Raw genomic sequence first — 27,780 nt, forward strand, 5'->3', positions numbered from 1 at the left:
GAATAGGCCGGCGCAGAAAAGGAGCATCTCAAAGTCAACCGGAATGGGATCTGGGCGAAAAACTAAAATCATACCAATAAGGCTCCCTTTTCCCTATCCGTCACTGCACAGCGACATCCTGGAATGCCGTTTTATCCTGGAATGCCGCTTCGCTTTCCATCAAGTTTTCTTGTTATTAGTTTGCTATTTTAATTTGATGTATCCTTTATCTAGCCTGGCAAGTCCGATTGATAGAGTAAACCGTTTTGCTCTGGACAAGAAGTAGCATAAAAACATGAATAGGAAGACAATACAACATCAAGGGCATACATGTACTTATCCTAGGTCAAGTCTTCGGGTGATATTCCATTTTTCTTTTATAGATAGATAGTGCAGAGTATGGAAAGCGATGGATACAAATGAATTGGACGTTGCACAATAGGAGGTTTTGAAAAAAGTCGTGTTAAGTGCTGCTATAAGTATATGTAGTAATATGGTAGAGTTAGTATTAGGGTTAATACGGTAGCATTAGGAGTAATATGGTAGAGTTAGTATTAGGGTTAATACGGTAGCATTAGGAGTAATATGGTAGAGTTAGTATTAGGGTTAATACGGTAGCATTAGGAGTAATATGGATACGGTACAATCTCGCTTGACACTGGTATTGCTTTTGAAAATACCTTGCATTGTTAGGATAGAATAGATGTGTTGTTTGGTCTTACCAATATTGGGGTGATTCAAGATCTTCATGATCCTGACTTCACGAAAGAGCTGTGAAAAGAAGAGAGAAAGACAAATGTCAGGTCATCTACAATCATAATCTTCTGCAATCAAAATCACTGTCAGGGATGGTTTGTCATTTCCATCACGGAAATCAAGGAAACAAAATAACCAAGAACAAAATCAGTTTTGAAAGTGAGATAAGAGAATACTTTGTATTCTTGCACAGAAGTTGACTTTGTATCTTGACTGGAATGACTGGAGCATATTATTGTCATCTCCCAACGATAATTTGTTGGTACTGTGAGTGTTCAAGAGCTTCACTGACATTTAAAAAAGCCCAACACAACAGGGCCACATTCAGATCATCGAGTAGTTGCATCAGTGTTTTTTGGATGACAATGCAGCTGCATTGATTTTATCTGGCCACCCAAGTTTCCTGAGCAAATAAATAAATACAAGTTTAAAATTAGTTATTATTGCTGGAAAATAAAGACAAAAAAACACCAGTAAATCAGCTCCAAGTGAATTTAATTTTGGAAATATGTTCCAAAGAAGTCCCACGCAAAGTAGGCCCCCTGACCATCTGCTCAAGAAAAGAGCGGAGTGCGGCTTAGGGTGTACATCACTAATTACACAAGTGGTCTATAGGATACTGTAACAGAGTTTAAATCAAACTTCTGTCTAGGCTCAAGACTTGGATGCTGCATTCTGGGTATTACCATTCAATGAGATTAAACAGCACACCTCTGGACATGTACTACACCAGACAGTCTATACCATTGCTGGGCAGCTGCTGTGAAACACCTAATTATAGATCCTCTGGCCTGCCCCTTTAATTCCAACAGTAATAGAACAATAGTTGAATGTTATCAAACAAGTCCACATACACATTTTCCAGAAGAGTAACTAGAATACTTGCTTTAAAGAGAGCTGGCGATATGATTGACATGCCTGCTGAAGTGTAGTAGAACATATTAGCATGTTCATCTTTGACTGCTCATGTGTGCAGCGAATTTGTCACCGCTTCAGAGACTAATGGCTGCCAGGCTTTGTATCTGAGTGTGTGTGTGTAAATTAATAGTGTGCGTGCGCTTACTGTGTGTGTTTGACAGACCATAATGGCTAATGGGGATCCGCGCGGCAACAGTCTCTGGCGCACCGTTACCCGGATGATTAGGCAGCTTCCGTGACAGGGTGCTGTAACATGTGTTGGCTGTCTGTCCTCTCCTCTCCCAGATGGTAAACGATGACCAGCACCGGAAAAATTCCATTCACCCTGCCACCCACCCCCCCGCCCACATTGTCTGTAGTGGCCACGATAGCAGCATTTTACTAACAATATGACACCAGGTCAAGTATCACGATACCACGGTGGGAAAAAACCTGAGTGGCCTACCGCCCTGTTTGCCCCGTCCTGACACTTGTTCACGTTTTCTAAATGTTATGCACGTGTTCCACAAAAATCCTGTCATATCCTATCCGATATTCACACTTCTACTCAATACAACACATATTGAATTTAACGTCACACTGTATAATAGAACACTGCATAGAATCACTAATTTGCTCATATTTTTCATTTAACCTTTATTTAACTAGGCTAGTCAGTTAAGAACAAATTCTTATTTACAATGACGGCCTACCCTGGCCAAACCCTCCCCTAACCCGGACGACACAGGGCCAAATGTGCGCCGTCCTATGGGACTCCCGATCACGGCCGGTTGTGATACAGCCTGGGACCGAACCAGGGTCTATAGTGACGCCTCTGCGATGCGATGCCACTGCGATGCAGTGCCAGAGACCGCAGCACCACTCGGGAGCCTCCGAGTTGCCTGCCTGTGATTAGGCTGGAAGGAATAGACATTGATAATGATCTGCATTTCATTGTGGCAGTAAGAGGAAAACGCATTCAACTTTTACTCTTCAGTTAACAAAAGACACTCAAACACTCACATACACTCTGCTCCCAACTTTAAAAACAGCCCACGACATGGTTTGTGAAATTATTATATCAAATGTGTGCGAAATCACACAGAAAGGAAAAAAAGATAGCTCCGGTAATATGAGCAATTTCTTTAACCATTTGAGCTAGAGACAAGACATTTTCTTTGCTGTAAAGCTGCAAGCATGATCGTTGCGAAGCCGTTTTTTCCCTCTCTGGCACCGCTGCGTTGCATGACAGAAAACTTGCAAAGCCTATCAGACTGGCCTGTTCTCTTGGTTATACCAGGGATGTAATTATAAACACAATAGAGGTCGACCGATTAATCGGAATGGCAGAATAATTAGGGCAGATTTCAAGTTTTCATAACAATCGGAAATCGATATTTTTGGACACCGATTTGGCAGAGTTTTATTTATATATATATAAAAAAATACACCTTTATTTAACTAGGCAAGTCAGTTAAGAACACGTTCTTATTTTCAATGACGGCCTAGGAACGGTGGGTTAACTGCCTTGTTCAGGGGCAGAACGACAGATTTTTACCTTGTCTGGGATTCAATCTTACAACCTTACAGTTAACTAGTCCAATGCTCTAACCACCTGCCTCTCATTGCACTCCACGAGGAGCCTGCCTGTTTCGCGAATGCAGTAAGAAGCCACGGTAAGTTGCTAGCTAGCATTAAACTTATCTTATAAAAAACAATCAATCAAAATCACTAGTTAAACTAGTAATATCATCAACCATGTGTAGTTAACTAGCGTGTCCTGCGTTGCATATAATCGATGCGGTGCGCATTCGCGGAAAAAGGACTGTCGTTGCTCCAACAAGGACCTAACCATAAACATCAATGCCTTTCTTAAAATCAATACACAGAAGTATATATTTTTTAAACCTGCATATTTAGAGCTAAACAAAATCCAAGTTAGCAGGCAATATTAACCAGGTGAAATTGTGTCACTTCTCTTGCGTTCATTGCACGCAGAGTCAGGGTATATGCGATAATAAAACGTTTTGTTTTCGAAATGATAGTTTCCGGATTCGATCATATTAATGACCAAAGGCTCGTATTTCTGTGTGTTATTATGTTATAATTAAGTCTATGATTTGATATTTGATAGAGCAGTCTGACTGAGCGATTGTAGGCAGCCATTTTAAAAAGCATAGAGAAAAGGCTTTTGAACTTATTCATTGATGAAAATACCGGTCGGTGGAAATACATATGACTGGTCATGCTTATTTGTCTATAGCTTAATTTGCAGTACCAGTCAAAAGTTTGGTCACACCTACTCAAGAGTTTTTCAATATTTTAGTAGTATAATAATGAAGACATCAAAACTATGAAATAAGACTTATGGAATCATGTAGTAAACAAATCAAAATATATTTTATAGTTGAGATTTTTCAAAGTAGCCACTCTTTGATGACAGCTTTGCACACTTTTGGCATTTTCTCAACCAGCTTCATGAGGTAGTCACCTGGAATGCATTTCAATTAACAGGTGTGCCTTGTTAAAAGTTAATTTGTGGAATTTCTTCAGTTGTGTTGTGACAAGGTAGAGGTGATATATAGAAGATAGCCGTATTTGGTAAAAGACCAAGTCCATATTATGGCAAGAACAGCTCAAATAAGCAAAGAGAAATGACAGTCCATCCTTACTTTCAGACATGAAGGTCAGTCAATACGGAAAATTTCAAGAACCATCAAGCGCTATGATGAAACTGGCACTCACGAGGACCGCCAGAGTTACCTCTGCTGCAGAGGATAAGTTCATTAGTTAACTGCACCTCAGATTGGAGCCCAAATAAATGCTTCACAGAGTTCAAGTATCCAACACATCTCAACATCAACTGTTCAGAGGAGACTGTGTGAATCAGGCCTTCATGGTCAAATTGCTGCAAAGAAATTATTAAAAGGACACCAATAAGAAGAAGATACATGCTTGGGCCAAGAAACACGAGCAATGGACATTGGACTGGTGGAAATCTGTCCTTTTGGTTCCAACCGCCATGTCTTTGTGAGACGCAGAGTAGGTGAACAGATGATCTCCGCACATGTGGTTCCCACCGTGAAGCATGGAGGTGGTGGTGTGGGGGTGCTTTGCTGGTGACACTGTCAGTGATTTATTTAGAATTCAAGGCACACTTAACCAGCATGGCTACCACAGCATTCTGCAGCAATTCGCCATTTCATCTGGTTTGCGCTTAGTGGGACTATTATTTATTTTTCAACAGGAGAATGACCCAACACACCTCCAGGCTGTGTAAGGGCTATTAGACCAATGACAGAGATGGAGTGCTGCATCAGATGACCGGGCCTCCACAATCACCTGACCTCAACCCAATTGAGATGGTTTGGGATGAGTTGGACCGCAGAGTGGAAGAAAAGCAGCCAACAATTGCTCAACATATATGGGAACTCCTTCAAGACTGTTGGAAAAGCATTCCTCATGAAGCTGGTTAAGAGAATGCCAAGAGTGTGCAAAGCTGTCATTAAGGCAAAGTGTGGCTACTTTGAAGAATCTAAAATATATTTTACACTTTTTTCATTACAACATGATTCCATGTGTAATTTCATAGTTTTGATGTCTTCACTATTATTCTACAACGTTGAAAATAGTAAAAATAAAGAAAAACCCTTAAACAAGTAGGTGTGTCCAAACATTTGACTGGCACTGAAATTGAATTGAATTAAAATTAGACTGTGTAGGCTACAGTACTCCTTATGTATCTGATTTATCACAGGCGTACAACATACAGATACAGATCCTATGAGTGGAAAATATGTCAGACAGCGCAAGAGCTGCTGCAGCAGCATCAAATCGCAGGCAGGCCTCATCAGCGCGTCACACGCCCCTTTGCAATGAGCTTGAGGCAGTAGACCATGCATTTTGAAAACATGCAACAACAAACAGTTGTTTGAAACCTGAACGTTTTAATACATATGAGGCATGTCTTACTTTGCTTCAAAGAATCTGAATCGATTTCCTCTCGTTCTAAATTTCTAACGGATATTTGAATCTCTGTCACATGAAACTGTTCGCGGTGGCCTTTTGACAATAGTGTTTTCCCGCTAATTGCCCCATGGAAGAAACATTCGCACGTAGCCTGCTGCCTTGTGCACATTGCTGCGCTTATAATGTGAAGAAATAGTTGATCAACATTTTAAGATAAACGTTCAGATCTGTTGCGTCAGATGCATTGTGTTTGCTGTATGTAGCCTAGGCCTACTGGTTGTATGAATTTGGGATCCATCTTCCCACAACTGTCTGTTTGGAACAGGCTATTTCTTTCTCGACAAGCTGACCAATAGAATAGGTCAACGGTTCTACTACAGGGGATAGTAGATCGACACAGGCAAGTGATTTTGCTGTTTGTTACTCGTTGGCCGAGGAAAAGTTATTTGAACATCTTCAAAGTGCACATCAGAATTCGGTAAGAGAGACTTGCACATCGTTGCATCTTCGATTTGCATGTTCTGTTAATATGAATTACCATAACCTAAATGTGATTCCGGTCATTCTGAGAACCGTGGGTGGAAGCCCTAATCAGGTTACGCACAAAATGCATATGGGTTCGTCAGATTTCTCAAATATCTGGTACATTTAAAATGTTGCCAGTCAAATGTCCTGCGCCACATTTGCCTAACAGAAACCCTGGCATGAAAGTAAAGTGGACATTATTGGGCTGGCGCATACAAGTGACTAGTTGCTGTTTCTTAAAAAATGTAACCGAAATTATAGACAAAACTGATTAATAAACATTTTATAAACAGGCGCCACCGGTTTCTTCAGATCAGTAGGCCCAAAAAGATTAGTAGTATCATATGAAACGGTACTACAGTATTCTAAAATGTTGGTATCATAAGTATCATGACGTTTTGGTTCCGTGATATTATCGTGGTACCGGTATACCGTACAACACTAATTTTATGTGTCCCAAATGGCACCCTATTGCCTATATAATGCACTACTTTTGACTAAGACCCAAGTAGTGCGATGGGCCCTGGTCAAAGTAGTGCAGTATATAGGGAATTGGGTGCCACTTGGGAGGCAGCCATCATCCTCTGACTGAACCAGCGGGGAATCCCCTCTCAAGGTCTTTCAAGGTGAGGGGAACAATAAACATACATAGAAAGAACTATGGTTCTCCTGTTCAGTGCATATGCACACAAACGCTTACCAGCATGCATTAAACAGGTATGGAAATCAACTGAGTAAGAAGACAAGCTTGTACTAAATGTTGCCTTTTGGATGCATTAACATAGTATTGCGGGGTATGGTGATGCTATTGCCCAAAAAATGCAAATATAACGCTCTACAATTGATGCTATACGGTTTACACACTCATCTTATCAGTGTGCACACATGCCTGCCGAGAGAATCCCCCCGCATCCCCTCCCCTGAAACAAAGGGAAAACCAAACCATGACCCTATGAGTCATTATCACAATGAATAGATATCGAATTCATTCTTATTTGTTTCAGCGCAAATGTTTCAAAGAATCGAGTTCCTATTATGCTTTTTCATTTTTATGAGCGTTTGTCTTTTCGGTCTTGTCTCCTTCGCTCCTTCTGTGCGGTGTGTATTGTGCACCTTCCCACTCGCCCGCCCCCAAGCCACTCCCCCTGCCACTCACAACAACAAAGACAACAGATCACTTCTTCTCTCTGACAAACAGCTTCAACTCTCTATTTGCAATTGAAGGTTTGGTCCAACAGAACCGGTCACAAGGACTCCGAAACACAATAAGACAGTTTACTGTAATAGAGAAAACCTTTCTAACGATACAATTTGTATGTTTCAACTCCTCAAGAAGCGTAGAGCAAAACCTACTCAAACAGGAGTATCATTGAACATTGATTCTGAATGCTAGGTTTGTCACTCGCGGGATTGTGGTACCACTTACCGCTAGCAGCTTTTGTCACACACTGTTATACTAGCTGTCTAGTCTACGTTTTATAAAATGAGCATAAAAAAACTATTATCTAAGGAATTGGCAACTTGTTCTCATTCTGAGAATGAAGGTAAACCACTTGATTTCAACATCTGAACAGTGGACAGGCTAGCAAGCTGTTCAAACAGTTGGGAGACAGACGGGTGTGTTCATAACAATTCAACTGTTCTGCCTTGTTACCTAGCAAATAGAACCAAGTTGGCTATACTTTAAATATAAAGATTAGCTGGCTACCAACTAGCACGTGAAATTCTGCTTGTGAGATTGTTTATACGAGACCTGTGTTTTCTATAATGCCTGCTACAAGGAGTTGGTCATTATTAGTGAATGTGCATTATGCATGGTTCTGGTTAAATTTGTAACAAAAAGGGAATTTTCATTGGACAGACTTAAAAGCCAGATCAGTGATTGCAAAAAAGCAGGTTAAAATGATTTTGATAAAATAATTACATTAGTGGGTCTTATGGTTGTGGAAGGCATATATTTTGCCCAGGTATAATTTCACAAGCCCCGAATTCATTAGATTATTGCTTACTGTTTGAAATGCAGTGTATTTTACCTTTAAATTGTACAACAAAGCTTATTTAGCAAAAACATTAATAGCGAGATGTACTGTATATCGTGAATTGCCCATAAGTCTGTAATAATCGAGATACAATTTTTAGGCCATAATCACACAGCCCTGATAGAAGGTGCTTCATCTTCACTCATTTCTATGAGGAAAACGTTTGGGGGTAAAGATTACTCTAGGTACAGATCTAGGAACAGCTTCCCCTCCTTCAATCCTAACCTTAAATGAATCGTTACCGGGGTAAATGCAATACAAACCCAAGATCAGCATCTAGGGTCAACTTTACCCTACACCAGGGAAAACACTGTACACAGGTGCACTATTAGAATGAGGCGTCAGTGTGCAGAAGCGTGAAGCTGTAGTGGGCAGGAACAGTGGTTGTATTTTTAGATCAAGGGCTATAAATAAGCGCCGCACTTGGATACGGGAGAGCCTTGTAGCCACGGGATTCAACTCGAATCATATTCATGACATCGCGGCTCGTGATAGGCTCCTTGAAAAGCGAGGCTGGGTGGGAGCAACGAGCATCTGTGAGTAACGGATTGTGTGTATTTTTAACCGTGTGGATGTGTACATTGAATATGTGCACTCCATGCATGCGTATTTGAGCATTGGGGTATTTCTGCCCAGTACACCCAAACCAGTCTACCACTCACAAACCACCCTCTTTGAAATGCACATAGAAAAATATGAGGAGAGGGGCAGACTAAAAAGCACACACCGAATTTGAGCATTATCTTTTGTTTTTTATTAATGATTTGCGTCATTCACTGTCTCGGACCACATATGCGTCTTGCTCTTAATAAGAGTACCTCTAGAGAGTTCCCCATACATCACAGCAACGTCAGCCCTTTCACACAAGCATGCAATCACACATACATTTCTCAATGAACTACAGAGAAACCACACAGCCATCCCCTGTTTATCTAGTCCTCTACTCCCATGACCCTTTGTGTCCAAGGGCCCCCCTTAGGGTGGCCTCTTGATGCCTGACTGGCTGATGCGGAGTGACAGACACGTGGACCAGCCTCGCCTGCCTCCCATGACGCAAGTAGCACAGGAGTCTAGTCTTATCCACTGCAGAGAGCTGGGTTGCGTTCAGCAGGCACCACTGCATGAAAGCGTTCTCAAAACGGGAAATTAAAACTGTGTTTTATTATCAGTACATTTTTGGTTAGTACTGCCTCGGTCGGTACTACCAACCCCCAAAAATCTGGTTTCATGCCCACTGTGCTTGTACCTGTGTTAGGACAAACCAAGAGCCTACTTTAAACCAATCTAATTAACCTAAATGAAAGCTGCAATGTGTAACTTTTTGGGCGACCTGACCAAATTCACATAGAAATGTGAGTTATAGGTCTGTCACTCATTGAAAGCAAGTCTAAGAAGCGGATTCTATCTGAGCAATTTCTATGCTTCCCTTTTTAACGTTTAGTTTTTGCGTCTTTTACTTTATTTTTACCCCAGCTTCAAACAGCTCAATATACAATATTTTCGGTTATGGAAAATATATTTCACAGCGATTTAGATGGTACAATTATTCTCTACACTGCTTGTTTTGTCACAAACTGAAATTAGAGTGACATTAAGAATTTTTGGAACCAGGTAATGGTGGAGCGATTTCTGCATATTGCTCCTTTAACCACATGTGCCTTCCCACCAGAGACTAGATTCAATTCCTGCATCTTCTATTCCTGCTATGTCTCCTCCTCCCATTATCTCGCTCTCTCCCTCTGTTTCTAAACTATCTGTAATAAAGCATGAAAAAATACAAATGGGAGTGGAATTACACTCTAAAAGAAATAAAAAGTTATCCTTATAGGACAGTGGTCACCAACCTTTTCTGAGTCAAGATCACTGAGCCAAAATGCATGCAGAGATCTACCGCTCTGATTTTTTATTAGCATGACTTAAAAAATGTAAGCCTATGCAACATTAACCAATTAAAAACAGTACTGTAGCAATGAGGTTTGTGCAGTAAGCTATAGGCCCAATACATTATCACCGCATACTGGCTTTGCTTGAATTTACCTGCCAATATATTGTTCGGAAAACATTTTTTTAAATTATATTTCAAAATTTGAGTTAGGCTATATGATCACACCGGTAATAGATACGTTGTTGTATTACTTGTGAGGCACAGCTGAGTGAGCATACATTTAAATAATACGCTTTTTATTTTACTGGGCTGATGGTGCCTGCTTCTGATGGTCAGTCTCAGCAGAGGGAGAGAGCAGCAGACTGAGGGTCCGTCTCTCAACATCTGTCCGCTCGCCATTTCCTCCACTGACACTGACCAAAAATGGACACCGTCTTCCAGCTGATGGCGAAACTCGAGTCGCACCGCATTATTTCTGCCTCCTGCACAAATTCATGTTGTTACTCCTATGAACAGAGAAAGTTAAATAGTTCTTGATATTAAAAAAGACCCAAGCCGCTAATAATAACAACAACGCAAACCTATAGATACATTTTCCTACTCATTCATTACTGCTGCACTGCTTGTTGTAGCTCTGAGTGGAAATAGGAAGAACGCACATGTTGTAGCTCTGAGTGGAAATAGGAAGAACGCACATGTATGGGTTATAAAAAAGTGTTGACATTGCCGAGTAAGAACTTAAACATGAACTCATAAAAACAGCAGCTCTTTGCTGTAATCGTTGACAGTCTCTCTCTAGTCATGGTTTTAAAATCTCACAGTATCAATTTTGCCGTAGCTTTCTTTTATGCCCGCAGACTCGGTCATCTGAGCAATCTGATTGGCCAGCGAAAGCATAGTGCACTTGATTTCCTCTACAGGCCCACCGGGAAGGCAGAGTTTGTACCTTCAGACACATGAAATGGCAACAGTTTGCCTACCCGGCGCGCAGGGCAGCTGAATTGGCAGCACCTACCACCACCAGCCAAGACTAATAAAAATAAATAAATAGGAACACAAGGCTTTATCGTTGTTATTTTTTACAGAAATGTTTGGCGATCGACTAGAAATGCCTTGGAGATCGACAAGTCGATCGACCGGTTGGTGACCACTGTTTATAGGACAAGCAGTACTACTGCACTATGACTGGCATGTTGTCCAGACAAAGCTTAGACCAGTGTGTTCCATAAGTGTCAGCTGCCAGCCAAATAGCTGACCACTAACACCTTATGTTACTGGGGTGTTAAAGTGGCCACCAAATTTGATTTTGAAGGGCAAAAGTTTTGTGGTGGGGCATGCCACCGCACCCCCTAGCTTGCTCCTTCTATTCCAGTATCATACACCTATTGGTGCCCAGCCCACATGGCCTTTAATAACACACATATCGATTTAATTAAGTAATATGTGCACAAAACTAAATTACAATTAGTAATTTACACACATAGACAGCCATAGTAAGAACAGCTGCCATTTTGGTCACATTATACAAACACATTTCTCATTCTCCCCCTTCAAAAATACATTTAGCGATATCAAATAAAGCTACTTTTTTCCATTACGCTGGCTACTCCAGATTTCCGGGAACACACAAGTTGTTTTTAAATGGTCTTGAAAAAGATAATGAAACACTATCACAGAAGAAGCAGTACAAATGGGTGGGGGGGGTGGGGGGTGATCAGCCACATGGGAAATAGTGAGGACATCCACAAAGTGACGTGCACAGTGCTTTCACAGTGAAAAGTGTACGAACTTCAAAAATATGGCAAACATATACACGCGCCCACACAAACCTGTGTGATACACGTGAAGACAACATACATAAAAGAGTAAACGCTACAATGAAAGTGTCGCAGACACGCACAGACAACAATGTGTGGAAAAGTCCGGGAAGCGGAAAGGTCACCTACCTGCTTAGAATGCAAGATGCGAAACTAAAGAAGAGATGGAAAGAGAGGGAGAGAGAGAGAGAAAGGCAAAAGGCTAAATGATGGAGCAGCACGAAGCAGGAGAGGGGTGGGGGCTCTTTCTCGCCACACCCATCACCACCGGCCCCAACAAAAATCTCCCCCAACAATACAGAGTGACAGATCAATTGATCACATTTGGATTCTGTCCTGTCCCTTTGTTCTCCTCACGAGCACTGTCGCGCTCCAAAATGTCAGGCCTGACAGAGTCCAGGCCTGACACGGCAGATAGGCCAGACGGGTACCAGCCCAGGGAACATGCAGTGTTTACTTGTTTTGTATTATTAGTACTCATAGTAGTACAACTAACATCATTATCCAGCTAAGGAGCGACACCGGACTGGAGGAGGAGACTGCGTCTGCAATGGATGACAGGAAGCTCTGGAAGACAGACTTTTCATCCCGCCGACCCCAGCAGATCAGATGATGATGATTCGAGTTTATTTTGATCTTTAACTAGGCAAGTCAGTGAAGAACAAATTCTTATTTACAATCACGGCCTACCAAAAAGGCAAAAAAGGCCTCCTGCCTTTTAGTAGTACAGTTACAGTAGTTTTAGAATGAAAGGCTTTATATGAGAATGATATACAGCTAGCTGTTCAAGTACTACCATGGTAACTGCAGAGTAGAAGTGGCCTTATAGCTCAGACTGATGTATTATCATGGAACACGCGTGAGTACACCAATTGAAAATGGACAAGCCAATTAAAGCAAATGATACAGCAAATCAACCTTAAACTGAGAGGAAACAAACTAAGACAAATGAAGCAGCCTTACTAATTAATAATGGGTAGGAATGTATGGAATGGGTGATGTTTTACATTACGGCGGCCTTATACTACTACAGTTATGCTGAGGAAATAGTCTACGTAACCACTGGGACCAGAAAGTGGCATGGGCATTTCTAACACACCAGACAGTTTTTCTCCCTCGAGGCCCCCCATTGTCAGACAATTAATGACCATTCTGCGCAAGACCCGCCCACTGGGCTACAGATGGACCAACCCATGCTCAATTGCCAGTCTTTTTCTGTACCAAGTCAAATTGGAGGACGTAAACGACAAGTAACGTCAAATAGTATCCACTGAACAACCAGAGAACTATTTGGGTAGTTCAACTGTAGTTAGTCTGTCGCTGACTACGGAGTTGTAGAGTGCTACCATGTTATTGAGCACCATCAAATTAGAAATATATACATTTTCTCATTTGAAATTAACACTACCCTGACTTCATTCTGTTATCATTTTTTCAATAGGCTCCTCACAAAACACACCCATTTGACTACCCAACAAATTATATTCAGAGGTCCTTAAGGATGCTCCTTTCTCCTCACTCTTAATATGCAATTTGTAATGCATTCCTGTGCATTGAGCTGAGCAACAGACATGGCGAAATCTAGGGGATATTTTTAGCAATCCACCACGATGCCACAACAACATTCCGAGCTGACTTTGACAAGTGTACAACTTCCGGCAAGGGTGGAATTCGTTGACAGTGTTCTGGATATATGTGTCTGTGGGTCCATCTTTCCGACTCGCTCTTGGTTCCCGCTGAATCGCTTTCTCAGGCGCTCACACACACACACACTCTGATTTACCCCACATCATTAAAAACTCTGTTCAGTGCAGCAGCCGGGCTGCACATTTCAAGACAAACCACACACACACACACACACGTGACAATGACGCACACGCTGAAAAATGTCCGTTAAGCTAGGCTTGTTAATTGCTTCCAGAAGTTACAACCATTGACACAGTTGAGCCCTCTTTCCATTATGGCAAAGGTACAAAGATGAGCCCTCTTCCTACATCTATGGGCCATGTCATGTCATATCCATGTCATATCAGCAAGCCATGACACCCACCATCTCAGATTGCTCTGAAATCATTTCTGTAGTTATTTTATTTCACCTTTATTTCACCAGGCAAGTCAGTTAAGAACAAATTCTTATTTACAATGACGGCCTACCCCGGCCAAACCTGGACGACAGTGGGCCAATTGTGCCCCGCCCTATATGACTCCCAATCATGGCCGGATGTGATACAGCCTGGATTCGAACCAGGGACTGTAGTGACGCCTCTTGCACTGAGATGCAGTGCCTTAGACCGCTGCGACACTCGGGACCCCAGTTAGAAACAGATAAGATTAGCATTCCTGCAAACATTATTTTGTTGAAATATAAATTTGATCTGAGAAATTAAGCTAATTGATTGCAACCTTATTGGCCCTTTTATTTTACAGGATTCATATAAATAGAGTACCTAACATCCGATTTGGACTAAACTTTTTCCTAACAATGAGTAAGACATGAGGAATCCAAAGAAATAGTCAAAAACCACCCACAGACCCCACGCCAATAACGAGTACACAGCATCAGTTCTCCATGTCTGACTAGTAGTATGGAGTTGCGGCTCGGAGTATTGTAATGTATTCTCAGTGAATTTGGTGAATTTTTGTTCAGAGAAATTAGTCATTGAAATTGTTTGGTTTATGTCCCATCCTACATCCTGATATTACCAGGTTCTGACCCCTGAATTTGCATTAGCCTTCATGTGACTGGTGCGTTCCAACTATGGGAACTATATCATAACCGACCTGATATGACCGTGGCGGTCGGTGCCGTTTAAGATTAGGGAGCACATTCTTCTTCTTTTTTTATGAGCATGGACATATTTCTACTACAGCATATTGGATAACTAACTCATATTCCATTCACCCAGCTCAATGTAAAGTTTAGGTTTAGGCTACTACATGATACTCGAAGTTGCCCTTTATCCAGGAGTTTGCTACAACCTAGCCAACAAATAAAAAAGTTTAGAAAGTAAGTGCACAGGTCAAGATACAAAATCGGGGTAATCAAGGTGACAGACAGTGACACATTCAATACCACCTTGCACACTCATCTGCATCTAGCTGATCTAGGGTAATCATTCGTCCAAACAGTTGTAACTAAAATGATTGGATAAAATCAGGTAGGTCCCTACCCATTTCGTTCCGTTTGCTTTCGTTTAAAAAAACGTTTGCAACAGAATCGGCAGAATTAATAGAGTTCACATTCATACCAGCCACAAACAGCATCATCCCTTTACTCATTGTACAATTCTTTCTCGCATCTACATGTTCTCCTCCTTTCACCTTTTTCCTTCGCTTGTGGACTTCAGTGCACAACACATCCGTTTGTGACCAGATTCAAAAACCTCTCAAAGGCCAAACTTTCATACCATAAATCGCTACACAGCCTACATCGTTATCACCATTGTAACGTTATACCATTAAATCAACAAACCAGAACTAACGCGTGCTGTACGGTATACAGAAACTACTTTTCCGATATTGGAACATCAAAAATGGTTCTGTTAAATGTCTCACGGATCAAGTCTGTCTATCAGCGCAGTTGATGTCCCCCTTATAGCCTGAGCGCACCGTGCCTGCTCCACTTAGCCTGCACTGGGAGTCTGGGCTGCAAATAAGTTAACACACATGAATAATGTGACACAGCATTTAGGAATGTTGAAACTGGTCATTACTGTTCGCAAAACAATGTCCATAAAGGCTAGAACACTTTACAATGCAAGAAGATACCAGTAGCTTCCAGCTTTGTAGTCTAACTTTACTTGCTAACTTACAGCTAAAGCAAACATTAATTCACTACCCTAGTACTTTGTGATACGCAAAATATGCCGAATTCTGAGACTTTGCCTAATATGCTTATTCTTTTGCCGTGCTATCAAGTATCGTTATGGTATCGAGTATCGTGATAATAAACCTTGTGTGGGTATCGAAATCAAATTCTGTTATCGTGACAACACTAATCTAATCCATGTGTACAATCACGCGGTAACGTTAGTGTACAGCAAGCAGATTAGCAGTTACACCGGTGGGCCCCGGTGGCAATAAATGAACAACCGAAAGCTTACCTTGACTTGGAAGAGTTGCAGTGTTGGATATCCTTAGCCAGCTAGCTAACATACATAGCATTCCTCTGAGTCAGGCTATTGAGTAGGCTAAATTAGCTGCATTAGCTAAGTGAAAGGTAAACCTAGAAAAAAATGCTAATTCTCTCCCTCCCTGCTGCTGCTTCTCCTTAATTTAAGAAATGTATTTATTTAAAATTGTTCAACTATTGTCTTTCTCTCTCTTTGAGTCAATCACGAACCACACTATATGCACTGCAGTGCTAGCTTGCTGTAGCTTATGCTTTCAGAACTCGATTCATTCTCTGATCCTTTGATTGGGTGGACAACATGCAGTTCATACTGCAAAAGCTCAGACAGGTTGGAGGACATCCTTCAAAAGTTGCCATAATTACTGTGAAAGTCTATGGAAGCGGGTGAGAACCATGAGCCTCCTAGATTTTGTATTGAAGTCAATGTACCAAGAGGAGGATGGGAAAATAGCTGTTATCCGGCTACACCATGGTGCTACCCTAGAGTAGGGTGACCAGACGTCCCCGTTTTCCGGGGAAAGTCCCCGTTTTTGGTGTCCCTGGCTGGAGCTGTCCCCGGAAATGTCCCCGTTTTTAACAGTGCAATAAAAACAGACTGCAAAGTGAAATAATATTTTAAGTGGCAAGAAAGACCGGGCAGCAGAGCCTACCGGTTGACGTCTCAATCGCGTTGTACTTGTTTTGTCCAGCAGAGGGGGCTGCTCGCTATAACAGCTTCATTCACTCTTCTTCTTCTACAACGAGTTACCACACCCAGTCTCAGGGATGATTAACTCTGGAAATGCCTTTGGTCACTAGTTAGGTAAATCAGCTTTTAGTTCTCTTACACATTATTTGTGGAACAATCTTTAACGTTTTCAAACATTTTATGTTCTGGCAATTCAAAAAGCTGACTGAGGACCGTATTAATGAAAAATGTGTTTTGACTGTTTTGGTCTCAGTAGGACTCCCTGATAAAATAAATGTTCAATAAAAATGAGAGAGCGAGAAAGAGAGTGTGCAGGCCTGTGTGTGTAAAGTTATCTGAACAGTACAGATGGTTAAAGTGTATTCATAACATTGTTGGACAAGTTTAAAAGCTCTGTTCTTTGCATCCATAGAGTCAGTACCCCCCATAGCCCAGGGATCATCAACAGGATTCAGCCGCGGGCCAGAACATAATTAAGCCGACAAATAATTTGACTGCAAATAGACCGTAAGAATCCCAAAGACATAACGTTTGACTAAAACATAATAATTTAAAAACTTGCTTACATTTGTACACAATCACATATATCCCTCTACTATGTGTGGGAATACTTTGGAACAGATTTCCTAAACTTGGAGCTGATTTGCTGGTGTTTTTACAGTGTTATGTCCAACAATTATTTTAAATAGTTGATTTTTTTGTTCAGAGAACTGGGGGGCCAAAATTCAGACCACGGGATGCCAGTTGGGGAACCAAACTAAAGTCACACTCATTTAGAATGCTTGAAGCATTAACAGTACTTAAAGCTGTGTGTGTGTGTGTGTGTGTGTGTGTGTGTGTGTGTGTGTGTGTGTGTGTGTGTGTGTGTGTGTGTGTGTGTGTGTGTGTGTGTGTGTGTGTGTGAGAGAGACAGTCAGACTGCTGTGCGCAAGTGTTAAACTTCATGAACATCGATAAGAGGGAGTATGCCTACTTAACTTCTCTAGGGTAGGGGGCAGCATTTTCACATTTGGATGAAAAGCATACCCAAATTCAACTGCCAGTTACTCATCCCCAGGAGATAAGATATGCATATTATTAGTAGATTTGGAAAGAAAACTCTCCGAAGTTTCTAAAACTGTTTGAATCATGTCTGTGAGTATAACAGAACTTATTTAGCAGGCAAAACCCTGAGGACAAACCATTCAGAATTTTTTTTTTTTGAGGTCACTGTCTTTTCAATGAGTTTTCATTGGGAAACCAGATTTCTAAGCAAATTGTTTGCAGTTCCTATGGCTTCCACTAGATGTCAACAGTCATGAGAAATAGGTTGAGGTTATTCCTTTGTGTAATGAAGAAATACGGCCATCTTGAAGTCGAGGCACTCCAGGTGTCCTGTACATGCGCTTCAATCAAACAGAAGGCATGCAACATTTTGTTTTAGTCCTGTATTGAACACAGATCATCCCGTCTTCAATTTTATCGATTATTAACGTTAAAAAATACCTAAAGTTACATTACAAAAGTAGTTAGAAATTTTTGGGCAAAGTTTACAGGTAACCTTTGATATATTTTGTCTTCATGTTTGAGCAAGTTGGAACCGGTGTTTTTCTGGATCAAACGTGCCAAATAAAAATGGACATTTTGGATATATATCGAACAAAAGGATCATTTGTGATGTTTATGGGACATATTGGAGTGCCAACAACAGAAGCTCGTCAAAGGTAAGGCATGAATTATATTTATATTTCTGCGTTTTGTGTCGCGCCTGCTGGGTTGAAATGTTTTCTCTCTTTTGTTTACAATGGTGCTATGCTCAGATAATAGCATCGTATGCTTTCGCTGAAAAGCCTATTTGAATTCTGACATGTTGGCTGGATTCACAACCAGTGTAGCTTTAATTTGGTATATTTCATGTGTGATTTAATGAAAGTTTGATTTTATAGTAATTTTCATAGTAAATCATTTTCATTTGGGGCTCTGTATTTTCTCAGGCTTTTTGCCAAGTGATAGCGTCTTGCCTAAACTCAGATTTTTGGATATAAATATGAACTTTACCGAACAAAAAATACATGTATTGTGTAACATGAAGTCCTATGAGTGTCATCTGATGAAGATTATCAAAGGTTAGTGATTCATTTTATCTCTATTTCTGCTTTTTGTTAATGCTCTCTTTAGCTGGAAAAATGGCTGTCTTTTTCTGTGACTTGGCTCATACCTAACAATCGTTTGGTGTGCTTTCGTCGTAAAACCTTTTTGAAATTGGACACTTTGGCTGGATTCACAACAAGTGTAGCTTTAAAATGGTGTAAAATACTCGTATGCTTGAGGAATTTAAATTATGGGATTTCTGTTGTTTTGAGTTTGGCGCCCTGCAGTTTCACTGGCTGTTGAAGGGGTGGGACGCTACCGTCCCACATACCCTAGAGAGGTTAAAGCTGTGTTTATGTTGAAAATGCTATTAAAACATTCTGATATAGATAATTGTGTTTCCATACCTTACAAATCAAAGCAGAGTTTGCCTGTAACTCAATGCAATGCTTTTTAAATGGAAAAATTGTTCTTTAAGGCCAAATTTGAGCAAATCATTTTTGGGGGATTAATCACGATTAACTAATCCTATTAACTTGATTCATTATTATAATCATTTGACAGTCCTAATGTAAATATATTTAATCTAAAAAGAATAACTAACTTCTCACAATTTTTATTTGTATGAAATTCACTGATAGACGAGAGAAAAACATACAGGCAATAGCAGACAAATTAAATCCCCAAATAAAATAACATATACTTGATACTCGGAGGTCAACACAAACAATTTGGACATTCTCTTAACAATACATAGCCTACCAAGCAAGTTTCAATTCCAGGGGTTCCCCAAATGTTTCACTCAGGCCCCCCTTCCAGCATTGGGGAACATCCCGCCACATCTATTTCTATGGGCACAAGCACTGTTCATGACAAACTGTTTACGCCCCTCTTGTTGGCAAAGATAAAATGTTGCAGGTTTAAAGGTTATTTCTTGCAATTCTATACATTTTGCCATGTCTAATTTGTATTCATGTGATATTTGAGTGACTCAAACATTACCACAAAATCTATGGGCTAAAAAACATTACCTGACAAGTTGATCTAGACATGTGACAAGTTATAAAAAAAGCTCTAAGGTATGCAATGACTGACATGGCAAGAGGAACTGATGATGCACTACCCAATTTTGAAATTTTACCTTGTGCATTCTACCATTACTTTCAAGAGTAAGTTGAAAGCCCCCCCCCCCCCCCCCCCCTGCTGACCTCTCGTGCCCCGTAGGGGCTGCACCCCACAGTTTGGGAACCACTGATCTATTCAATGCAGGCCAAATTCCACTCAAGATTTTAGAGGGGTAATTTATGAGTATGGACTATGGGCTGCACAAATCAAAATGCCCTGGTCAAGTCTACTGCTCCACCAGCGAGCCAACAGAGATGTGTCTTGTGGGGAGTCAGAGCAGTCTCGAAATGATTAATCAGAAAACGGGCCCTGAAAATTCCTTCCCTTGGAGGTACTTTGCAGCATGGTCAAGTAATTGACGGGCAGATGTTGGGCCATTTTGAGCTTTTCCGACCACACCGGAGGAAAAAATAATGTAGCAGAATACTAGCAGGGTAACAGGCTTGCGGAGCTTTGACAAATCCCACACTGTGTTTTTATAATGCTAGAACTCATGGCGCGTGCGTCTCAATAGTCCAATGCGGCTTCCTCTCTTCATCTGCGCAGTTCTGAAAACACGGGATAAAGTGACAGCAATATGTCAAATGCCTTTTAGGAATTTGCTTTCACTTGGAAATAAAAACATGGAGAGGTCTCTAAACTATATTCAACTTTATTTCAGGTATGCACAGATGGAAGAAGAGGGGGGGAGGCCTTCTAAGACTACTGACGTGCACCCTTTGTGTTGAAGGACAAAGCACCTATGGCTGGGGGAGGATGTGGTTAGTTCAGAAATCACTGACCCTCACAGAGCAAATGGGGCCTAATGCGAGCTATTGATCAGCTGGAATACGATAGCGTGGATGGCCCTCGCATTATAAGTGTCTCGGGCCATTATCGACAGATTCGGCCTCCTATGAAGAAGTCACAAGCCGGCCTATGTCCTGTTTCCTGTACTAAAGGAAAACTGTACCTAAACGATCACAATGTTTCTGTCTGTAACTCTGTTTGTCCGTCTATCTGTTAAGATCATCCTTCCCTTCATTCATCCATCCACCCATCCTAAACAGGCCGATGCAGGGTGTTCTGAATGACATCCACCACCAGAACTGCTCGTGGTGTGAGAGTATGAGCGAAAGCGAGCTAGCGACTCTAGCGTGACTCATTACCGAGCTGAAACGCGAGCACCCTCTGCGTGGTCGAGAACCAACCAAAAGCTTGCGATACAACTTCCGCTTTTGGACGCTAATAAGGCGACACGCCATCTTAACCCTTGACACTCGTGGGAATGGGCCTATACGGATAGGAATAAATTGAAATGTTTCTTACAGAAGAAATATGAAAAGCATATGCCTAACCATGGTAGCAATTGAAAGTGAACAGTTTGGAGAATATGGGGAAATTATTCGACCAAAGTTGAGGACACAACAATTCACCTGACACAAGACAATCAAAACAATACACTTGATTTTGTGCATTTTGCCGCATTTGTTGATAACGAAATCAGAAAATACTCTTGATTTGATATTAAGATGAAAACGCATTGGACCTTTAATATACCACAGTATATAGATATGCAGAAATGAGTTTAAAAGCTGAAAATGCAATGGTGACTTGACCTCACAAGACCAGCTAGTTACACATAGCATATTTTTGAGGCACAAAATAGGCCCACATATTGATTTTATACAATCGTCATGCCACAGTTCTCTTCATACATTAAACGGTTATAACCCATACCCAAAACACTAAGATAATAACATGTCCCTTGGTCGTTTTCCCCAACAAAATCATTGTACATTTTAGATAAATGTATGACTTACTCGCTAAATCGGTAAATCGCTAGTTTATGAAATTACAGTTCAGCAATCCCAGAAATTCTTTGGTTTCTTTGTGTGCGTTGCTAGGAGCCCTCTGCATGTAAACCTATAATAATGGTATTGTAATGACCAACGTTTCATTCCCCAGGCCGCACCAGATGACATAGCCTGCTAAAGTTGTATCTAGGGGATTTTTGGTGTTTGGATTTCAATGTAAAAAGAGGAGACCTGGTATGCTTCTGTCTCCCGGTTCAGGGTCATATTTCCAGTGAACCGAGCACACTTCCCCCGAGACCACTGATCGAGCTCACAAACAAGCTCTGGGTTTGAAATGGAGGACTGTCAGAAGATTTTGGTTCAGGTTCATTGTTGTGTCACTGGAAAGAGAAATGTCTTGCAGATGTCGCAGATGCGTTACGTTTCAAAACACAGGACAACATTTTAAAATACTTATGCTGGAAGGAATCTAGTGAGGGTGCAGTTTGACACTGTCAACCAGCCCCGCTGTAGGTAGAAGTTTCCCTTAACAACTGATCGAGGACCAGCTTACCCTACCCCAGTCGTACCTTTAACCATTAGGGGTGAAAATGGCTAAACTGATTTTAGATCAGTGTCTAGGTGCAACTCAGCCTATTCCACCAAACCCAGATTATCTACAGCTAAGCCCCTCCTATCAGACCTAGACACAACAAGGTTGCTCTTAAATCACAAGGCCTAGTCATAGGCCCAACCACATCTCCGAACCAAGGGAAGCGCTGCATCAAAGGTAATAAGCATTCACTGTTCAACATATTTTAGCAAACTGGGTTTGAGATGTTGAATTTCCGTTGGCATCAAAAGTCATGTGACATCACTATCCAATTAGAATCCTTATATTGTTGCTATTATGGAAGGCTTGGAGCCTAAATGGAGGAAGGTTTGCCGAATCCTGGGGGTGCATACTCGTGAACTTTTGCTAAAACCATTGATTTAAACCATTGGTTTGAAATGGCAAGCTGCCAACTTTTCTCATAGGCCAACCAGGCAAATTTTTTAGATATCTTTGAGATATCAGCTGATGTAAGAAGGGCTATATAAATACATTTGATTTGACCTATCAGAGACCTTAAATGGTAGAGACACTATCCAATTGCATTTGTTAAACAGGTCAACTTGGCCACTAGAGGGAGATAGTTAAACTATCCAACTAATTTATCAGATGCTTTTATCCAAAGCGACTAACAGTCATGCATGACAACTGCTTGGTTTTTGTTTGTTACCAATGCTCTTGGTAAGTGGAGTGTGCTAATACAGTGTACAAAACATTAGGAACACTTTCCTAATATTGAGTTGCACCCCCTTTTCCTTCAAAACAGCCTCAATTTGTCAGGGCATGGACTCTACAAGGTGTCAAAAGCATTCCACAGGGATGCTGGCCCATGTTGACTCCAATACTTCCCACAGTTGTTCCAAGTTGGCTGGATGTCTTTTGGGTGGTGTACCTTTCTTGATACACACGGGAAACTGTTGAGTGAAAAACCCAGAAGCGTTGCAGATCTTGACACACTCAAACCGGTAATTCCTCCGCGTGAAATGGTTGGATGGAAACGTGGTTACTGGCACACATACACTATCCATGTGTCAAGGCTTAAAATTCCTTCTTTAACCAAGCTTCTCCCCTTCATCTACACTGAATGAAGTGGATTTAACATGTGACAGCAATAAGGGATCATAGCTTTCACCTGGTCCGTGTCATGGAAAGCAGGTGTTCCTAATGTTTTGAACACTTTTTGAATGATGCTTCCTTGACCAGGCTACTGTACTGATGTTACACAAAATTCAAAAGGCAGTAAGGCACACTTCCGCATATATACGAAATATTGTGCTTTCACAAGATTGTTCTTATTTTTATTTTTTTAAGAGGATTATACATTTATATTCGTATATACGTCCTTCATAAAAAGATCGAAGATGTTGGAGATCTTGTCAACGGTTGTATTTTCTCCTGACCATTATGACTATTTGGTGGCATAGTCCACTAAGACAGTTGGCTCAAAGTTCAATAGCTGAGAGTTCAAATCACTTTACGGAGCAAGTGTTTTTTATTTATTGAAGGGATTACCACTCCACTGCTGGTCCTCAAGTCAAATATGTGTATACGTGACGAAGGAGATAATTATAACAATGCATATAAAATGATGTAGGCCTACATGTAGGTATACACATCCATGCAATATGATTATTAGGTCCTAGCAATGTGTTTGTGAACAAGGCTGAAAATTCCTTATGGAATTCATTCCAAATCTTAATTTTGCATGATGACAGATTATTTCTCTCTCTCAACACAATACCTCAACGAATGTTATTCTACATCTCAAAAGAAAAATGATCACCCCATGGGGGGATCCAAAATTACAGCATAAATGGAACTAGGCACCATTCACTGAGTTAATTGTCAAGACACATATTTGCACGTGACGTAGTTCATTTGATTATCAGAACGTGCAGTGGATTTCTGGTACGGATGCTTTAGTGGAAAGGTGTTGGGATCAGGTCCAGCTACGTCGCCAATTTTAATTGGCTGATAAGGACTTAGTTACCGGATATAATTTTCTGCTCAGCTAGTCGGCCGCAGCACCGTGGCTAATTTTGCCAGGTTGGCCTATGGAAAAAGCTAGCAGCTAGCCATTTAAGACCAATGGTTTAAACCAATGGTCTCCTCAAAAGTTCACGAACATGTCCCCTGTGTGGCTCTGGTCTCTCATACACAATGTCATCCGGTGTCTGACGCAAAACTCAAAAGGGAGGTTGTATTGATATCATCATCTGATCTCTGTGCTCACCCATCATAGACTGTGTTTAACAGAGAGAGCAAGAGAGGGGAGGAAGAGAAGAGAAAAAGGGAGAGAGAGAAAGAGTTGTTTGAATGTGAGGCCTTACCTTCTGTAGACTAGTCGGGTTCAACTGCGTTTTGTCTATTATCTTCACGGCAACCTACGGGAGCAGAGACAAACAAGAAATAGACTTTACACACCAATCACATCAGGCCAAAGCCCTGTGACATCACCCATTTTGTGTTGACAATGGAAGGTTTTGATCCTCTATCCTAACCCAGGTTTAACGAAGTTTGAGGAGCTTCTGAGAGCGAGAGGTGTGTCACAAATGGCACCCTTTTCCATGTGTAGTGCGCTACTTTTGACCAGCGCCTTATGGGCCCTGGTCAAAAGTAGCACACTATATAGGGAATATGGTGCCATTTAGGACACAGACAGAAAGTTATGATTAAATGGTCAATTTAGCATCCTGGTTAGCACCACACGAGGTGTGCTTTCCTCAGAACAGAAGGATCAAGTCACCAGAGTGCAGATTCGACAGCCTTGGGTTGGTAACTCAAGCTCAAAATTGAAAATCTATTCAGGCCCAATTCTTGCTGTCTGCTGGCGAAACAAAATAGAAAAAAAACTCTGTCCCTGTTATGGAGGCTGCAAATGCACAAACTGATTTATGTTTTGAAAGGAGGACAGTTTGAGGATGTAATTTGGACGCACACACACCAACACATAATGACACCTCCTAGCCCCCCCCCCCCCACACACACACACAGAGGTCGTGGTTGTAATGACATTCCTCAACCACAATTTCGGGAGAGACTGCTCTTAGAAATGTCTAGAGATGACTGCTGAGGTCGATACAGGCTCTGCTGGTTCCGTTCATATTGTTAAATAAAAATGTATCCTGGCCACTGAGTGAGGGATCTTAAAGGAAGCCTCGGACGTGATGCCGATCTGCCTACACTCTCATAGTGAAAGGCAGTAGGCGGCCATTTCATCTATCAAGGTCTAGGCCAGAGACTCTCGTGTCGATCCGTAATTTCTAAGATTAACCATTCAAAGAGACAAGTTATGGTCCAACAGTTAAAGCGACACTCCTTAATTTGACTGTGGCTGCTTTTAGGTGCAGTACTGCCGTTTTGTCCTCCTGGTACAAAAAATTATCTGCTTCAAAGTGGAATTTAGAGGAGGAATACGTAGATTTATTTGGGCCTGTGTTGGTGTACAAACTCATCAGCAAGAGCGTAATTTAAAAGACATACAATAACTCACCGGCAGTTCCATTTGTCCAGATCCACCCCCACAGATTATAAACTGGTCAAAAGGGCTGCCGCTGCACTTGAGGTGAAAGTTAGATTGTGCCTTTTAAAAGACGCATATGGAATTCTTATCTTACAACCCAGTGTGCCAGAGATCATTTTAAAGCGTCACTGAGAAAGGTTGCATCAGTCCCCGAGACTACAATTAACCATAATCACTATAATCAACGCACAATCATTTTTGGGATAGGAGATGACACTCGCACAATGCAAATAAAAGGCACCGTAGAATATGCCTCCCTTGCAAAAAACAGCCTCTCCTCTTCTGAAATATGGATATGTAATTGGTCACCATTACTGGGTAGAAACAGCAGGCTCCCGAGACCATAAGCATTCGCATCCTATCAGCTAATCTTGGAGTAGGCATACCGGAATGTTTGATTTCACACGTAACAACCTCTCTCACTCAACACTCTGGTGCGAGTACTGACGTACATTGCATCAATAATTTAACCTATACTGTGGCTCATGCTGGGTCAGAGTACCCAGCCAAAGTTATTTCCATTTCAAAAGTAGACTTTTTAAACTGCGCTGAGGTCTTGGCCAACACTGAAAGAGAATTGTTGAGTGGTTGAGGTCAATGGGTGGTGAGGGCAACCAGTGCAGCCATATCTTGTTAACTCTTGATTTGTCTTAAAGTGGCTGACAGCATTTTAGCAACATCAAATCATATTCAAATCTGTTCATATACACCCCCAAGAAGACACCTTTTATTTGTTTTAGGTTCTGACAAGCGACCACTTAGATATGGGAATTTTCACGTTTTCATACATTCTTAGAATGGTTGGGAATTACATATACACTAAGGCATTAAAAAAAAAGAAATCTATAGCAATATAGTGAGAAAGCGGCTGTGCGTTTGGACAATAAATAAACATCTGTCTCGTCCAGGACTGGAGTCTATGCAGAACAGTGCACCATAGCCAGTTGGCTAAGTTGGTAGAGCATAGCGCTTGCAACGACAGGGCTGTGGGTTTTATTCCCATCGGGGACCAGTACAATAACAAAAAAATATGAAAATGTATGCACTCACTACTAGGGCTGTGGCGGTCATGACATTTTGTGAGCTGGTGATTGTCAAGCAAATATGTCAAGCAAATAACTGCCGGTCTCACGTTAATTGACCGTTAATTAACAAACACATTTAGCATAGCCACTGATGCAGACTTTTGGAACACCTACATTTTAAAAAGTCTAATAAATCCATTTAATATAGCCTACACCATCACAATAAATCCCTTATTTAACACAGGTCTAAAGAAACATGCTATGAAGAGCAAGAACAGAATACTCTGAGTTGTCCTTATGCCCTGATCTTGCTATGCCATATGGCTGTGGGCTACACTAGCTCATTTAGCAGACAAGATTTGCTTAGAATACTGTGGCATTATTTTATAGTATGAAGAATACGATTGAACATAGCTGAATAAAATAGAAAGGATATTTTCTCCAAATGACTTGAGTGCTCACGTGTCTATTCTGTGTTGAGCGGTTAACAAAGAAACAGGTACTCCTATATGCTTAATTCAGAGATGCAAATGTAGTTGTGATACAAATGTATGGCTGTGTGTTGATTTTTCTAAGATTCTAATGCTGCATGATGCAACTGATGATGATTTGAAAAGTCGCATGAAAAGGCATGAGCTCTGCATTGTTGTTTTGCGCAGGCTGTACACACTTCATCAGTCTCTCTTTCACAATTTGACAAGCACTTGATAATGCCTCAAATTTCCCGGCCGCATCCCTTTTCTGTGACCTTAATGCCCCCCAAAAAAATCCAGGCCTTTTCTGGCCAGTGGTTGTTGTGCTCTTGGGCTGAATATAATTATAATTGCCTTCTCCTGGCTGCGTACCGAAGCAGTCCTATTGATCAAACAACCATGAAAAAAGGTGGGCTCGCTCTCCCTCAGTTACGCACATCAACAACTAATGCTAGCCAGAGCAAGATGAGCTAAAATCTAACAAAGGAA

The 27,780-nt window shown here is 41.2% G+C and overlaps 1 protein-coding gene across 6 annotated transcripts in view; it reads right to left on the bottom strand.

The window, feature by feature from the left end:
• LOC139543991 (serine/threonine-protein kinase MARK1-like) overlaps positions 1–27,780 on the bottom strand; it is a 78,209-nt gene that overhangs the window by 24,133 nt on the left and 26,296 nt on the right. For 3 of the 6 annotated variants that reach the window (XM_071350665.1, XM_071350645.1, XM_071350630.1), the window contains exons 3-5: positions 24,601–24,654; positions 11,997–12,020; positions 702–750 (exon numbers count right to left, since the gene is read on the bottom strand). In XM_071350665.1, the coding sequence (XP_071206766.1) occupies positions 702–750; positions 11,997–12,020; positions 24,601–24,654 (127 nt within the window). The remainder of the gene's footprint in view (positions 1–701; positions 751–11,996; positions 12,021–24,600; positions 24,655–27,780) is intronic. The other 3 variants (XM_071350673.1, XM_071350654.1, XM_071350636.1) reach the window with 1 other exon arrangement.

This window comes from Salvelinus alpinus, chromosome 2 (assembly GCF_045679555.1).
Source record: "Salvelinus alpinus chromosome 2, SLU_Salpinus.1, whole genome shotgun sequence".
NCBI classification, from domain to species: Eukaryota; Metazoa; Chordata; class Actinopteri; order Salmoniformes; family Salmonidae; genus Salvelinus; species Salvelinus alpinus.